Source organism: Cuculus canorus, chromosome 28 (genome assembly GCF_017976375.1).
Source record: "Cuculus canorus isolate bCucCan1 chromosome 28, bCucCan1.pri, whole genome shotgun sequence".
Lineage (NCBI taxonomy): Eukaryota > Metazoa > Chordata > Aves > Cuculiformes > Cuculidae > Cuculus > Cuculus canorus.
In genome coordinates, this window is record NC_071428.1 from 3,606,156 (window position 1) to 3,621,382 (window position 15,227).

At 54.7% G+C, this 15,227-nt stretch overlaps 1 protein-coding gene across 3 annotated transcripts; it reads right to left on the reverse strand.

Moving 5' to 3' along the window:
* Window positions 1-2,501: 2,501 nt before the first annotated feature.
* Window positions 2,502-11,116, reverse strand: HDGF (heparin binding growth factor). Of its 3 annotated transcripts, none has more exons than XM_054051150.1 (6): window positions 10,994-11,116; window positions 3,721-3,797; window positions 3,420-3,558; window positions 3,124-3,306; window positions 2,875-3,053; window positions 2,502-2,784 (listed from the first exon to the last, which is right to left on the reverse strand). In XM_054051150.1, exons 1-6 carry the CDS (start codon window positions 11,078-11,080, stop codon window positions 2,778-2,780), a joined length of 672 nt encoding a protein of 223 aa, XP_053907125.1. In that variant the 5' UTR covers window positions 11,081-11,116; the 3' UTR covers window positions 2,502-2,777. The 3 variants fall into 3 exon arrangements, with proteins under 3 accessions (XP_053907125.1, XP_053907124.1, XP_053907126.1); XM_054051149.1 differs by lacking the exon at window positions 10,994-11,116 and adding an exon at window positions 4,261-4,816; XM_054051151.1 differs by lacking the exon at window positions 10,994-11,116 and adding an exon at window positions 3,876-3,946.
* Between the last annotated feature and the right edge of the window lie 4,111 nt (window positions 11,117-15,227).

Sequence of the window (15,227 nt, forward strand, 5' to 3'; positions counted from 1 at the left end):
GAGTCGTAGTCCCGCGCAGCAAAGCACGCCGGGATCCGTAGTGCGGCGCCAACCCCACCCTCCCGCGCGCGGTGCATGCTGAGAACGGGGGGGGGGGGGGGGGGGGAAAAGCGCCTTTGTTGAGCCGCGGGAGTTGTAGTCCGAACCCCACCAGCGCTGTTCACGCAGGCGGGAGCCGCGGGGCATGCTGGGAGTTGTAGTCCGTGCCTAATCCCTCCATTAGTGCCCCTACTTGGGTCTGCGCTGCAGGGCTGAGCCCCCATTAATGTCCCCATCGCCCACCCCCCCTCCCCATGCTGGGGTCCAGGGCTCCCCACACAAAGCCATGGCGCTCCCAGGGCAGCAGCCGGGAGCTGTGGCGCTTGTGGCAGGGCTGGCACGTGGCCAGGCCTCCATTTTCTGCTGCAGGAGACACCCTCCCTGCCCAAGGCTCGAGGCTCCCCGTGCACCCTAAAAATGCAGATTAATAAAGTCTCCAAGGCTCTTTTTGGACATTTTGAAAGCCAGCATCCTTTATCAAGCCTGGACAATGGGAGGGAGTGATCCCTGTCCATCACAGAATACTTTGGGTTGGAAGGAACCTTACAAATCATCCAGTTCCAACCCCTGTGATGGGCAGGGACCACTCACAGAACGGTCATAGAATCGCTTGGTTGGAGAAGACCTTTGAGATCATCGAGCCCAACCATCCCTGTCCACCACTGAACCATCCCTGGAGCGGCTCACCCACCCGGCTTTTGAATCCTCCCCAGGGATGGGGACTCCAGCACCTCCTTGAGCAGCTGTTCCAGTGCCCCAGAACCTTTATGGTGAAGAACTTTTTCCTGATGTCCAATCTGAACCTGCTCTGGTGCAACTTGAAGCCATTTTCTCTCATCCCATCCCTTGAGAGAAGCACCCAGCACCCACCTCGCTCCAACCTCCTTCCAGGAGCTGCAGAGAGGGATGAGGTCTCCTTTCAGCCTCCCCTTCGCTACACCAAACCCCTCCAGGTCCCACAGCCGCTCCCACAACCGCTGTTCTCCAGCCCTTTCCCAGCTCCATTCCCTTCTCTGGATGCATCCAGCCCCTCAAGGTCTTTCTTGGAGTGAGGGCCCAAAACTGAACCCAGGATTCAAGGATTCAAGTCCAGAGGCACAATTCCTGCTGTCCAAGCTGTTTTTATCCAGACCAAGATGCCATTGTGTATCATGTCCAGCGAGACAGGAGAGATTTCCCATCTCCACGCCTAGGGATAAATCTTCTCAGGAATCTTACGCCTCTTCTATTTCCTTGGAAGGACTCGTTTTAATATTACAAACTTCACACCAGTCAAAATCTCTCACTGATTCGGAGCTGGGTCCAGCTCAGCCTGACCTCGCCTTTGAGATGGGGAAAGGCTGCAAACAGGGATTCCAGAAAAAAACCCCTCTGTTCAGCACAGATCAGACTGAACGCAAGGAGTTATTGTCTCCATAGGGTGAACAGAGGGTGGAAAATACTGTCTGAAAGAAAAGGTGCTGTCAGGGGGGAAAGATGTCATCAGAGGGGAAAGAAATGCTACCAGAGGAAGAAAACATAATATCAAAGGGAGAAAAGATGCTATAAGGGAGAAACTGTTCTATAAGAGAGAGAAAATATGCTGTATAAAGGAGGAAATGTGCTATCGGAGGCAGAAACTGTGCTATAAGAGGGAGAGAACATGCTATAAGAGGAAGAAAAGATGCCATCAGAGGGAAGTTCTGTCAAACTTTCAAAACCTATTTAGATGAAACTTTACTTTAGCTTAAATCAAAATATTCTATAATAGTAACTTCTCATACCAAGCCCACATTAGGGACCCCGCTCACAGGGCCTGGCTGAAAATGTCCCTTTCTTCATTCTGATTTCTATTTGTTTCCTGCAAAAATGGTGGTTTTTTTCTGTTTTATTAAACATTCTCCCCCCCCTCCAAAACCCAGCCCCAGACTTTGATACCTGAAAGAGGTTCCAGGAATGCTGGGGAGGGACTTTTTCCAAGGGCATGGAGGGACAGGATGAGAGGGAACAGCTTTAAATTGGAAGGGGCAAGATTTAGATAAGACATTAGGAAGAAATTCTTCACGATGAGGGTGGGGAGCCCCTGGCCCAGGTTGCCCAGAGCAGCGGTGGCTGCCCCATCCCTGGAGGGGTTCCAGGCCAGGTTGGATGGGCTTTGGAGCCCCTGAGCCAGTGGGAGGTGACCCTGCCCATGGCACAGGATGGAAGTGGATGGCCTTTGAGGTCCCTTCCAACCCAACCCATTCCATGATTCTCTCCCACAAGCTCCTGTTTGCTCCAATCCTTTCTGCTTCCCCTCCATTCCTGGGAGCACAACCCAGAGGTGCCCGTCTCTGCCATCACCCCTGAGTCTGCAGGTCTGGGATGGTCCGAGGAGCCCAGAATGGTCAGGACAGCGGGCAGAAGCTGAGCCCGGGCAGGGAGAAGCCGTCAGAAGTGCGTTAGAAAGGCATGAATCGCTTTTATTTCAAATCAACGGATCAGCCCCCTAGAAATCACTAATACAAAGCATGCGCCCGCGGCGGCAGGGCGGGAGATGCGGTTCACGTAACCGGGGTTTCTCTTCATTTTTTCTTTCTCTTCTCTTTATGTTTTCTTTTTTTTTTTTTGTTTTTTGTTTTGAAATTAAATTTTCTGTTTGTTTCTCTTGTCCGGAGCCACGGATGCGACTGAGCCGACGAGGGCGAGACAGGGCGACAGCACCCAGGGAGCCCAACGGGGAAGGGGCAGATGGGAAGATCAGCTCACCGGAGAGGCCGCTACAGGCTGCAGGAGTGGAGAAGACACCCGGCTGCTCAATCACTGACCCCACCACACCGCAATCCCCCTTTCCACGCAACCCTGCGCCATCCTCACCTCTCCTTGTGGTCTCTGACCTCCTGCTTGGCTTCGTTGGTGTCCGGCACGCCGGCGGCATCACTGTTCTTCTCTCCTTCCGCCGGGTTGGGTTTCAGCTCCTCCTTGGGGGCTTCTTCGTTGTCTACTTTCTTCTCCCCTTCCTGCCCCTCGGCTTCCTTGATGTGTTTGGGGGAGTCCTGGGAACGGGGAGCTTGGCTCAGACCAGCCCTGGACCCCCCCTCATCCCTGTTTGCGATGTCCTCCTACCTCCAAAGCGTCTTCCGCTTTCCTCTTGATCCCAGCTTTCTCGTTCTTCTCCTTGGACTGCTCGTCGATCACCAGCTTCCCCTCCTCGTCGCTGCTGCCCTCTGCGTTGCCCTTCTTCTCCCCATCACCCTCCGGCTCCCGCTCTGGTTCGGTGTCCCCAGGACAGGTCTTCTTCTGGGTGGGCTGAAGGAGCACAAGGAACTCACAGAAGGGCACGCGAGAAGGGAGAATGGGGTGAAGGAAACATCTTGGGGGAGAACCCAAGGTGACAGGATCCCTCACAGCTCATGACCCACCTGGTAGCCGGAGGCTTTGACAGTGGGGTTGTTCTCAATCTCCCACAAACCTTCGCTGAATCCTTTCCGTTTGTTTGGTTTCCCGAACTTCTCCTTGCATTCCTCATAGGGGAAGAGGTCTTTGGGCCCCAGGAATGCCCTGCTCAGAGCAGAGGGAAGCAATGAGGGATGGAACCTCAAGGTGGGGGTTCCCCTGTCCCCAAAACCCCCCCCGGGACCACCTGCAGTGCTGCCCCACGGAAGGCTTGATCACTCGGGGCCTCACTTGGCCCTGAATAATGTGTCCCAGGGCTTCACTCACGTTTCGTGGGTCCCGAAGAAGAAGACTTGGTATTTATTGGAGGGGGATTTTACTGCAGCTTCTGGCATCTCGTCAATCTGCAGGACACAAAGGATGGGATGAGAATCAGGGAGGGGAGAGCCCTGGCTCCCCCTGGACATTAGGATGTCACCCACCGGCTGTGACACAGACGCGTCGAGGGAGGAAAACGTTATTCCTTGGGAATTTGGGAATCCACCCACCGGCCAACACCACCACGGGCAATAATAGTGGTTAATAAAGAAGTGGCTGTGCCCACCCAGGTGCCGGCTCAGCGGGGTCTCCCCTTCTCCCTCCCTGGGGACAGCCAAGGAGCGGCCACCGTAAGCTCCTGTCTAGACTGGCTCAGACATATTTAGCTCAGCAAATTCGTGCGGGTGCCACCAGTGAAGCCAGAGGCTCCGCGTTGGAGCACAGGGATGGGGGGGAAAAGCCAGGAAGAACCAGGGTGCTCGGAGATGCCGTCACGCTGCAGGGACCCCCCCCAGCTGAAACGAGATCACGGGACACAGTGATGAAGACCATGAGGGTCCGTGAGCAGCCGGTGCCTGGACCTCGCTGGCAGGTGCCGCTTCGCCGAGCATGAATATTCCCGAGGCGCCAAGTGGGAATAGAGCGAAAGCGACTCCGGCTGCTTTTTATAGCATCTAAAAATAACATCCCCCTCAGCTCCAGGCAGAGCAGCCATAAATTCCTGGAGGAAGCCTCCAAGGAGCCGAGGAGGATGCGGGTGGGGGTCTCGGGGCGAGTGCCAGTGCCGGCAGCCGTGGTGTTGGGTCCCATTCCCAACGTGCTGCTGACTCACGGCATGACCTTTGCCAAGTCACTGCCTCCCTCTGGATCACCGAGCCTCAGTTTCCCCAGCTGGCCAGGCCGGCATGGAGCCGGGATACCAACAGCAGGGCTACCACATGGGGTTTTTGTCCCCCCTTTTCTTCCAGCACATCACTGATCCATCCCAAACACAATTCTCAAGGGCCAACCTTGCTAAGGGTTTCTCCCAGTTTCATGCCCGGAGCTGGGAATAGCGTGTAGCTTCATTTTCCAACAGCCAGGAACTAACGCAGGTCATGGGCTGGTGGCAATGCCGGCACGGCCCCAGCGGCACCTGGGATGGGATGGGATGGTGGCAAGGGGCTCCATGCAGGCACATGGGATGGGATGGGATGGGATGGGATGGGATGGTGTCAAGGGACTCCATGCAGGCACTGGGTGGGATGGGATGCAGGCACTAGGACGTAGCAGAACATTGGTGTGATGTCCCATGCGTGCTTCCTGCTCCCGGAGAGCCGGAGCAGGATAGGATGCACATCCACGCCATCCCCACTGTGGTTTGGAGCCTCCAGGTCATCCTCCTGCCTCCTCCTTCCCAGATCCAAAAGGTGTTTTGGGCTCGGTGACATGCACTCACACAGTGCCCAGGAATCCCAACACCACCATAGGATCACCAGGTTGGAAAAGACCTCTTGGATCATCAAGTCCAACCATTCCTAGCTGCCACTAAACCATGTCCCTGAGCACCTCGTCTACCCGTCTTTTAAATCCCTCTAGGGATGGGGGCTCCACCACCTCTCTGGGCAGCCTGCCCCGAAGTCCCTCCACCCCACCCGGCATCCCTGGTTGCGTGGAGGCATTTTGGGAGCAGGGATGGAGCCGTGGGGATGATTCCTGGTGGTGCAAAGCTCATCCTCGCCCTCATACTGGCCACCATGCCCTGGTGGGACCCCTGCCCGAGCTGCCACTATCACGGTAGCCGGAACAGCGGCTCCATCCCTACTCGGAGGAGAAAATGAGTCAGAGGGGCGAGTGGCCAGCCTGGCCCTGCCATCAGGAGGCTTCTCCGCAAGCCACGTCTCCACAGGTTGCTCCCAGAATGATGCAGCAAAGGTCCCACCAGCCCTGGAGCCCCCTCAGACGAGGACCCAACCTCCTGAGCCCCTGAGGATCCCCCAGCTGCTTTCAAAACCTCCTTCCCTAAGGGAAGATGTTGAAGGCAGCATGGACAGGAATGCTGCCTTGTGGTCCTTCAGCCCAGCGCTGCCCATCCCTACCCCATTCCAAGGACCATCCTTGGCCAAGGATGAGGGATGGGCAGTGGTGGGCTCAGAGAGCTCCTGTCTCCCACATGGAGCCAGAACCAGTGCCCAAGCGTTCCCCACCACCCCCTTATCTGCTCCAACCTCCATCCATGGAGAAGCCGCAGCAGCTCTATCGGCGGGGGCAGGTGGGGAGATATGGGGCGAGACAACCCTGTGTGGACCCCGATAGCACGGGCAGATGCCGGGAACCCTTCCTAAACCCCCAGAGTGGTGGCTCACACTGCCCAGCAAGAGCTTCGGCTGGTTGGAAACCTCTCATCCTCCTGGAGACCCCTCCAAAGTGAGGAGCTCCTGGCTGCCAAACCACCCCCATGATGGTCACTCAGGGCTGAAGGCACTGCCAGCTGTTTGTCCCATGTCTGTTTGTCCATCCCTCCCTGTGTTTGTCCATCCCTGGGGCCGCGCCGGAAAGGTGATGAGGGGGTGGGGAGGGCTGTGGCACTGAGTTAAAGTACACGTGTGCCACTCCAAAACCACGCCAGCATCACCAGTCTGGCCTTGCCTGAAGAACTAAGGATCATGGGGATGGAAGGGGGGTTCAAAAACAAGAAGCTGGGACATTTCCCCCCCTCAGGAGGGAAAGCTCTGGACCGTGACAGGGAGAGCTGGGCATGTACCCCAGCGTGGACTCTGTTCTCAACCTCTGCACTTGACCTTTGCAACAAGTCCTGGGAGCGAAGCAAGGCTGGGAAGAGCCTGGTCTGCGTTAACGCTGGGAGCAACCCACCCACTGCCTCAGTTTCCCCATTGCTGGATGAAAGTGGGCAATCAGGAGTCAGGAAGGGGGGATTAATGGACTTTATCTACACGGGTCACACATAGGATTGTAGAATCACTAGGTTGGAAAAGACCTCTTAGGTCATCGAGTCCAACCATTCCTATCTGCCATGGTGAGGGGGGGATCTCACAGCACCTCCTGTAGGAGAACAGGTTGGGAGAGTTGGAGTTGTTCAGCCTGGAGAAGAGAAGGCTCCGAGGAGACCTTAGAGCAGCTTCCAGGGTGGGAAGGGGCCCAGGAAAGCTGGGGAGAGACTTTTTCCAAGAGCATGGAGGGATAGGATGAAGGGGAATGGTTTTAAGTTGAAAGAGGGGAGATTGAGATGAGATCTTAGGGAGAAATGTTCTCCTGTGAGGATGGGGAGCCCAGGTTGTCCAGAGCAGCGGTGGCTGCCCCATCCCTGGAGGGGTTCAAGGCCAGGTTGGATGGGGCTTGGAGCCACTGAGCCAGTGGGAGGTGTCTCTGCCCATGGTAGGGGTTTGGAACTGGGTGGGCTTTGAGGTCTCTTCCAACCCAAATCATTCTATGATTTTATGATCTGGGCAGCAAACCACCCTATTCCTTCTCCAAAAAGTGGCCAAGCCCGATCCAGCCCTGACAAATGTGCGGGGACGAGACCAGGAGATGTGCAAGGAGGGAGATACCAGCGGTGCTGAGACTCTTGGTCCTTGCCATGCTCCCAACACCATCCATCATGCAGGGATTCAGGGCTCCCGCTGTGGGCGCTGGCATCTCATCTCCCTGCTTTCGTGACTCAGTTTCCCCTCTCAGGGAGAGGTTTCCATGAGCACCTGAACAGGGGACATTGTGGGACAGTGCCAGGACACCACAGACAAGGAGAATCCCAGAATGGTTTGGGTTGGAATGGACCTCAAAGCCCATCCAGTTCCACCTCTGGATCACCTCCCACTGGCTCAGGGGCTCCAAGCCCCATCCAACCTGGCCTTGAACCCCTCCAGGGATGGGGCAGCCACCACTGCTCTGGGCAACTTGGACTCCCCATCCGCCCAGGAGAACGTTTCTCCCCAAGATCTCATTTCAATCTCCCCTCTTTCAGCTCAAAACCATTCCCCTCATCCCATCCCTGCACTCCCTGATCCAGAGCCCCTCCCCAGCTTTTCTGGAGCTCCTTTCCATACTGGAAGGAACTGGACACTCATACACAGAAGCATGAACAACTGGAGTTGACGATGTCCCAGATTAGGGCAGGGGGTTGGACTGGATGGCCTTTAAATGTGCTTTCCAAGCCAAACCATTCCATGATTAAACATGGATGGGAGCCCTGTTCAGGGATGGAGCATCCATGACTTTGGGTTGGGTTGGAAGAGACCTCAAAGCCCACCCAGTCCCACCTCCTGCCATGGGCAGGGACACCTCCCACTGGATCAGGGGCTCCAAGCCCCATCCAACCTGGCCTTGAACACCTCGTCTAAACCTTCCCTCTTCCAATTTAAAGCCGTTCCCCCTCATCCTATCCCTCCATGCCCTTGGAAAAAGTCCCTGTCCAGCTTTCCTGGAGCCCCTTTTTGTACTGGAAGCTGCTTTAAGTTCTCCTTGGAGCCTTCTCTTCTCCAGGCTGAACCCCCTTATCGTGACGCACCCCATCCCTCTACTTCTTCCTTCACCACCATTTCCTTCTTCTCCAACCGCACCTGGTTGGAAACAAATATCCCAGCTGGGGAGCATTTCGTCACGATTAATCACGGACAAACCCTACCTGCTACACCTCAGCCCGCAATGGGATTAGTCACTGGTGGGAGGGCAGAACCCCAAAAATCCCCCTGTCCACCCTGGGGCTTGGGAAGGGCACACGGATATCCAAAATCCCAATTTTCCCAAGGTGGGAACCTGCTCTGACCAGGAGATAGTGGTGGGGAAACCACAAAGTCCCAACTTAGCTTCATCCCTGTCCTCCTGATCCCATCCTGGGGCGGGTTTGGGGGGTACAGGGGCATTTTGGGTGGGAAATGTTTTTTTGGGGGGGGATTTTTGGGGGGTACAGGGGCGTTCTGGGGGGAAATGGTTTTTTTGGGGGGGATTTTTGGTGGAACAGGGGCATTTTGGGAGGGTTTTTTGGGGGTACAGGGGCATTCTGAGGAATAAATGGGTTTTTTGGGGGGATTTTGGGGGTACAGAGGTGTTTTGGGGTAATTTTGGGGGAACGGACATTTTGCGAGGGATTTGGGGGAACAGGGACAAAAATGGGTTTTTTTGGGGGGGAACAGGGGTATATTTCGGGGAACGGGGGATTTTGCGAGGAGAACGGGGGAGACTTTTTGGGTGAATGGGAATTTTTGGGTGAACAGGGGGATTTTGGTGGGGGAACAGGAGACTTTTGGGGTGAACGGGGGGGTTGGGGGGAACGGGGACTTTTTGGGGAACGGGGATTTTTGGGGAATGGGGGATTTTGGGGAGGAAGAGGAAAGACTTTTTGGGTGAACGGGGGTACTTGGGGGGAACGGGGGGATATTTTGGGGGAGAACAGAGGGATGTTTGAGGGGGACTTTTTGGGGAACAGGGATTTTTTGGGAATGGAGTATTTTCAGGGGGGAACGGGAGATTTTAGGGGGAAACGGGGGATTTTTGGGAGGAATGGGGGGATCTTGCTGGGGGAACAGGAGAGACTTTTTGGGTGAACAGGTGGATTTTTGGGTGAACACGGGGATTTTTGGGGGGAAACGGGGATTTTTTTGGGGAATGGGAGATTTTTTGAGGGGATATTTTGGGGGGAATGGGGGGATATTTAGGGGGGAACGGAGGGAATTTTTGGAGAATGGGGCCTTTGGGGTGAAGAGTGGGATTTTTAGGGTGGATTTTGGGGGAGAACAAGGAGGATTTGGGGTAACCGCGGTGGATTTTGGGTGAAGGCAGTGGATTTTGGGGGGTGTTTTTTGGGGGGCCAACCCCCTCGTGGGATGCGCTGGGGGCTGAAGCGAAGGGGTGTCGGTGGTGGAAGCGGGCGCTGAGCTCCCAGGATCCCTCTGGCTCCTCCTCGCAAAGCCGCTTTTCAGCCGCGCGCGTTGGGCGGCCGGTGCCAAATCCGAACTGTTCCCAACCCCCCCTTTCCTCGGCCTCCCCGCCAGAACCCTACAAACCAAACAAAAGTTATTCAAACCCAAAGAGGGGAGGGAGAAAAAGGCGTAGAAAGCGGGGGGGGGGGGGGCAGGAATCCAACACCTTGAACGCTCCGTTGAGCCATTTTCATACCCCAATTTAGGTTGGATTCGGGGTTTCTGGATATTCCAACTCCCTGTGTAGCATTACAGGGAAAAAAAAAAAGGGGGGGTGGCAATGGGAGAAGGGGGGGGCACTGCAAAGAAATATTAAACTGCATCATTAACTGATTATAAACAACCAGTGGCGTATTCTGGAGCTTCCAAAGGATCAGGCCCCATGGCGGATCAAGGCCTGACATGGCTGAGGTTCTTTACGCAAGGGGAGGGGGGGTTATGGTGTTAACCCCCCCGGCTCAAGATGCTCAGGGATGTTCCTCCAGCATCCAAACTCGCAGAGATGCTGCAGTGGGAGCAAAGTAAGAGATGATAAGGGGGGGTCCAGCACCCTGTTTGGACCCCCCCTTTCCATTCCCCACATGTCCTGTGTGTCCCCCCCACCCCCGTCCTAAGTCCTCAGGGATTATATTGATTTTTCAAAGCCAAACACACAGAAATCTCTGGCCAAGAGGAGGAAGGGGGGGGAACACACAAGCTTGGGGTCCCACTGGGAAAGTCAGGATGGGAATTGGGGGGGTATCTGACACCCCCCCCCCTTCAAATATCCCCTAAATCACTGGAAAAGCAAAGCAAAGCCCTATAAAGTGTCCCTAACGGAGCAAGGAGGTGGAATGGGAGGGTGTCCTTATGAGAACGGGGTCCCCAAAGGTGGGGGGGGGGGGGGGGGGTGTCACACCATAAAGAAGAGGGGCGATGCTCCAGTGCAGGATGCAGCCTGGCTCCCAGTTTCATCCCATTGCACTGGAATGGGGGGGGGGGGATTCCTCTTACCCCCCCTTAAACCAATAGAACCCGGGGGGGGATAAAGGGGGGGTGTCCTCCCATTCCCACGTGGTGGGAACCCCCCCCCCCCCCCCGTCCCTATAAGCAAACAACACAAAAGGACCTTCCAACCCCTTCAATCCTCCCAAACCCCAACAAAATCACCCCAAAACCCTCTCCAGCAATAAGAAATCACTTCCAACTTCCCCCCCCCCCCCGCTCCATAACCTTACATAAAGGGCTGGTAAAGTCAAATCCAGCCCAAAATTGGCAGCCCCCCCCCCCTTCCCCTTCTCCCCTGCGTTATGCAACGAGGATTAAGGGGTTAGGGGGGGTCCCCATTGCTTCCACTCTATTTCCCCCCCCCTTTTAGGTTTTCTTACCCTGGCAGGCCAGTGTGGGTATCCTTTCATCTTGGCAAAAACCAAATCCCCGCATTTATATTCCTTCTGCCGGTTGGACCGGGACATTTTTTTGCTGGTGGCTCCTCCTGGGAGCAAAAAAGGGGGGGGGGGGGGGGGGGGGGGGGGAAGGGGGGATGGGAAAAAAAAAGGGGGTAGGGGGGGCTAAGGATGAAGTTTTGCAAGCAAAACCCGTCGAAGGAAGGCTTGGGCAAGGGAAAAAAAATAATAATAAGAATAATAAGAATAAAGGTGATGCAGGCGGAGGAAAAAAAAAGCTGGTGGTGCCCCCAAGGGTGGCTGGGGGGGTGTCCCCCGGTGTTAAAAGAGGCTGGGCTCGTTGGGCCCCTGCCCCATGCGGTTGTTTGTGTTTGAAATTCAATTGCTCCCTCCCTCTGCCGCCCCCCTTCCTCCTCCTCCTCCTCCTCCTCCTCCTTCTGCCGGTGGATGCGCTCGGAAACTCAGCAGCGCTGCCTGCCCGCTCCCCCCCTCCCCATCCTTTGGTCCCTCGGCTGCTTTCTCACGCAAAGGGTTGGAGGGGGAAAAGGGGGGAAAAAAAAAGACCTAAAAGAGAGGAAGGATAAAAGTAGGAGGAGGTGGGGATGTGGGGGAGGGGTGAGGCCTGGGGGGGAAGGGGTTAAAAGGAGGGGGAAAGTGTGCAAGGCAGGGTAAAAGCGTGCCAAAGCAGTGTAAAGCAAAGAGATGCTGCAAAAGCAGTGTAAAAGCAGTGCGAAAGTGTGCAAAACTGGTGTAAAAGCAGTGCAAAACCAGCGCTAAACGGTGCAAAACCAGTGGAAAGCCAGTGCAAAAGCAGGGCAAAGCTGTGCAAAACCGGTGTAAAAGCAGTAAACACGTCAAAACCAGCGTAAATCCAGTGCGAAACTCTGCAAAACCAGTGTGAAACCGTGCAAAAGCCTGTGTAAACCCAGTAAATGCTTCAAAACCAGTGTAAATCCAGTGCAAAACTGCAAAACCAGCGCAGACTCTGTACAAAACTGCAAAAGCAGTGTAAACCCAGTAAAAAAACTGAAAAACCAGTGTAAATCCAGTAAAACATGGCAGAGACAGTGTAAACCCTGTGCAAAACTGTGTTAACACCAGTGTAAACCCTGTGTGAAAGCAGTGTAAACCCAGTAAATACTGAAAACCAGTGTAAATCCAGTGCAAAACTGGTGTAAAACAGTGCAAAACTGGGCAAAACTGGTGTAAGCCCAGTATAGAACTCTGTAAAACCCATATAAACTCAGAGCAAAACCAGTATAGAGCCATGTAAAAGCCATAAAGCAGCATAAGAAGAGTCTAAAACTGTGCAGAATCATGTGAAACCAGTGCAGAAAGCGTCTACCTGTGTAAACCCAGTGTAAAACTGAAGCGTAACTGTGTAAAACCAGTGCAAAACTGTGTGAAACCAGTGTAAACCTAGGAAAAAATATATAAAACGGTGTACACCCAGTACAAAATTCTGTAAGATTTACATAAACTCAGTGCTAAAGTGTGCAAAATGGGTGTAAAAGCCACGTATAAACCTTTAAACCTATGTTGTCCCTGGTGCGATGGGTGCAAACCTGGTCTCGCCTGGGGCTGAATGAAACATGGATGAATGTATTTGCAAGAGAAGAACCTCCAGCATGACCTAGCAGTGGGGATTCCAGGGCTGGACTCTTCCTTCCATTCCTTTTGTGCTTTCCTTGGCTTAATTTCTCCTAACGAGCTGCAAAATAACACAAATAAATAAGCAGAGGAGTCACAGCAGGGCTCTGGTGCCCAGGGGTGAGAGCCAGGCTGAAGGAATCTCTAGTTCAAACACAAAAGAAGGACAAAGGGTGAGGAAAATAAGGATTTCTCCCTCTTTCTGAGCAGAGAGAATGTAGAATAGTTTGGGTTGGAAAGGACCTGAAAGATCATCCAGTTCCAACCCCCCTGCCATGGGCAGGGACACCTCCCACTGGATCAGGGGCTCCAAGACCCATCCCACCTGGCCTTGAACCCCTCCAGGGATGGGGCAGCCACAGCTTCCCCGGGCAACTTGGACCAGGGCCTCCCCACTCTCATGGTGAAGAAATTCTTCCTAATGTCCAGTCTAAATCTGCCCCTCTCCAGTTTATCCCCGTTCCCCCTCGTCCCATCCCCACAAGCCTTTATGAACAGCCCCTCCCCAGGTTTCTTGGAGCCCCTTCAGGTACTGGAAGCTGCTCTAAGGTCTTCTCAGAGCCTTCTCTTCCCCAGGCTGAACAACCCCAACTCGCTCAGCCTGTCCTTGGATGGGAGGTTCTCCAGCCCTCAGATCATCTCCATGGCCTCCTCTGGACCCGTTCCAACAGCTCCATCTCCTTCTTCTGTTGAGGATTCCAGAACTGGACGCAATCCTCCAGATGAGTTCTCCTCAGAGAGGAGTAGAGGGGCAGAATCCCCTCCCTCCCTGCTTCTCAGTGCCAAGCTTCTCATTGACCAGCACCCCAAGTCCTTCTCCTCAGGGCTGCTCTCACTCACATCATCCCCATTCTGAACTGAAACCACAGATTGCCCCGACCCAGGAGTAGAACCTTGCCCTTGGCCTGGTTGAACCTCATGAAGTTCTCCCAGCCCCACTTCTCCATGTTGCCCATGTCCCTCATGGCCTTGTTGAACCTCCTGAGGTTCTCCAGACCCACTTCTCCAGCCTGTCCAGGTCCCTCATGGCCTTGTTGAACCTCCTGGGGTTCTCCCAGCCTCACTTCTCCAGCCTGTCCAGGTCCCTCATGGGCTTGTTGAACTCATGAGGTTCTCCAGCCCCACTTCTCCAGCCTGTCCAGGTCCCTCTGGATGACATCCTGTCCTTCCAGTGTGGCAACTGCACCCTCAGCTTGGTGTCATCTGCAAACTTGCTGAGGATGCCCTCAATCTCGCTGTGTAGATCATTAATGAAGATATTAAACAGCACTGGTCCCAGTACGGACCCTGAGGGACACCACTGGTCATGGATCTCCATCTGGACTTTGCGTCCTTGATCACCACTCTCTGAAATTGACCTACAAGGGGTTTCTGTGCTACCACATCTGTGGGCAGATGGGACCTTCTGCAAGTTGGGAGCCTTCCGAACAGGGCTGGAGGGGTGGGACAGAGCACAGAAGATGCGTTTTACACTGATCAAAGGCTTGCATCATAAGAGACACTTCTCATTTCTCTTGATTTTGCTTTATTTACTTATTTAATTACTTCCCAACAGCTCGGTGGATTCCTTCCTCGGGCTTCATGTTGGGGAGCCAAATCCAGAGCCCAGCTCTTCTTAAGGCCAGGACAGAGCAAGTGGCTGGAGTCAAACCTAAAGCCGGCAAAGGGAATAAATTGGCTCCAAGCGAGCTTTGTTGTGATGAGAGCGAATTCCTGTCTCCAGTAAACCTTTCCCCCAGCTCACAGCACGGCCTCGTCACGGCTCCTGCCTGGAAATGGAACAGGGAGGATGGAGAGGGAGGAAGGGAGAGGGGATGGTTAGTATGGAGGAACGAGGAGGAAGGGAAGGGAATGGTTAGTATGGAGGAACGAGGAGGAAGGGAAGGGAATGGTTAGTATGGAGGAACGAGGAGGAAAGGAAGGGAATGGTTAGTATGGGGGAACGAGGAGGAAGGGAAGGGAATGGTTAGAATGGAGGAACGAGGAGGAAAGGAAGGGAATGTTTAGTATGGAGGAACGAGGAGGAAGGGAAGGGGCAGGCTGGCAGTGACACAGCAGCCCGAGGGCTCGCCGGGAGCTGTAGTTTCGCTCCATCCCGGCGTTTGGCGATTAACTATCCGGGCTGGCGAGTGGGGCGGGGAGAGAGCCCGGGGAGCGCCGGGAGATGCAGTCCAGGCCATGGGCTGCGGCCACCATGGAGTGCACCCATCCCCGTCCACCACCGACCCACCCCGGAGCACCGCACCCACCCGGTTCTTGAGCCCCTGCGGGGACGGGGACGCCACCGCCTCCCTGCGCAGTCCTTCCAGTGCCTGAGAACCTTTTCAGTGAATAATTTTTCTGTAATATCCAATCAAAACCTCGCCTGGCACTACTTGAGGCTGTTTCATCCCGTCACTTGTTACTAGGGAGAAGAAGCCAGCACCCACCTCGCTCCAACCTCCTTTCAGGCAGTTGCAAACAGTGATGAGGTCTCCCCTCAGCCTCCTTTTCTCCAGGCTACACAACCCCAGGGCCCTCTGCAGACCCTCCCTGCACTCCATCCATGGATCCAGCTTCTCCAGAT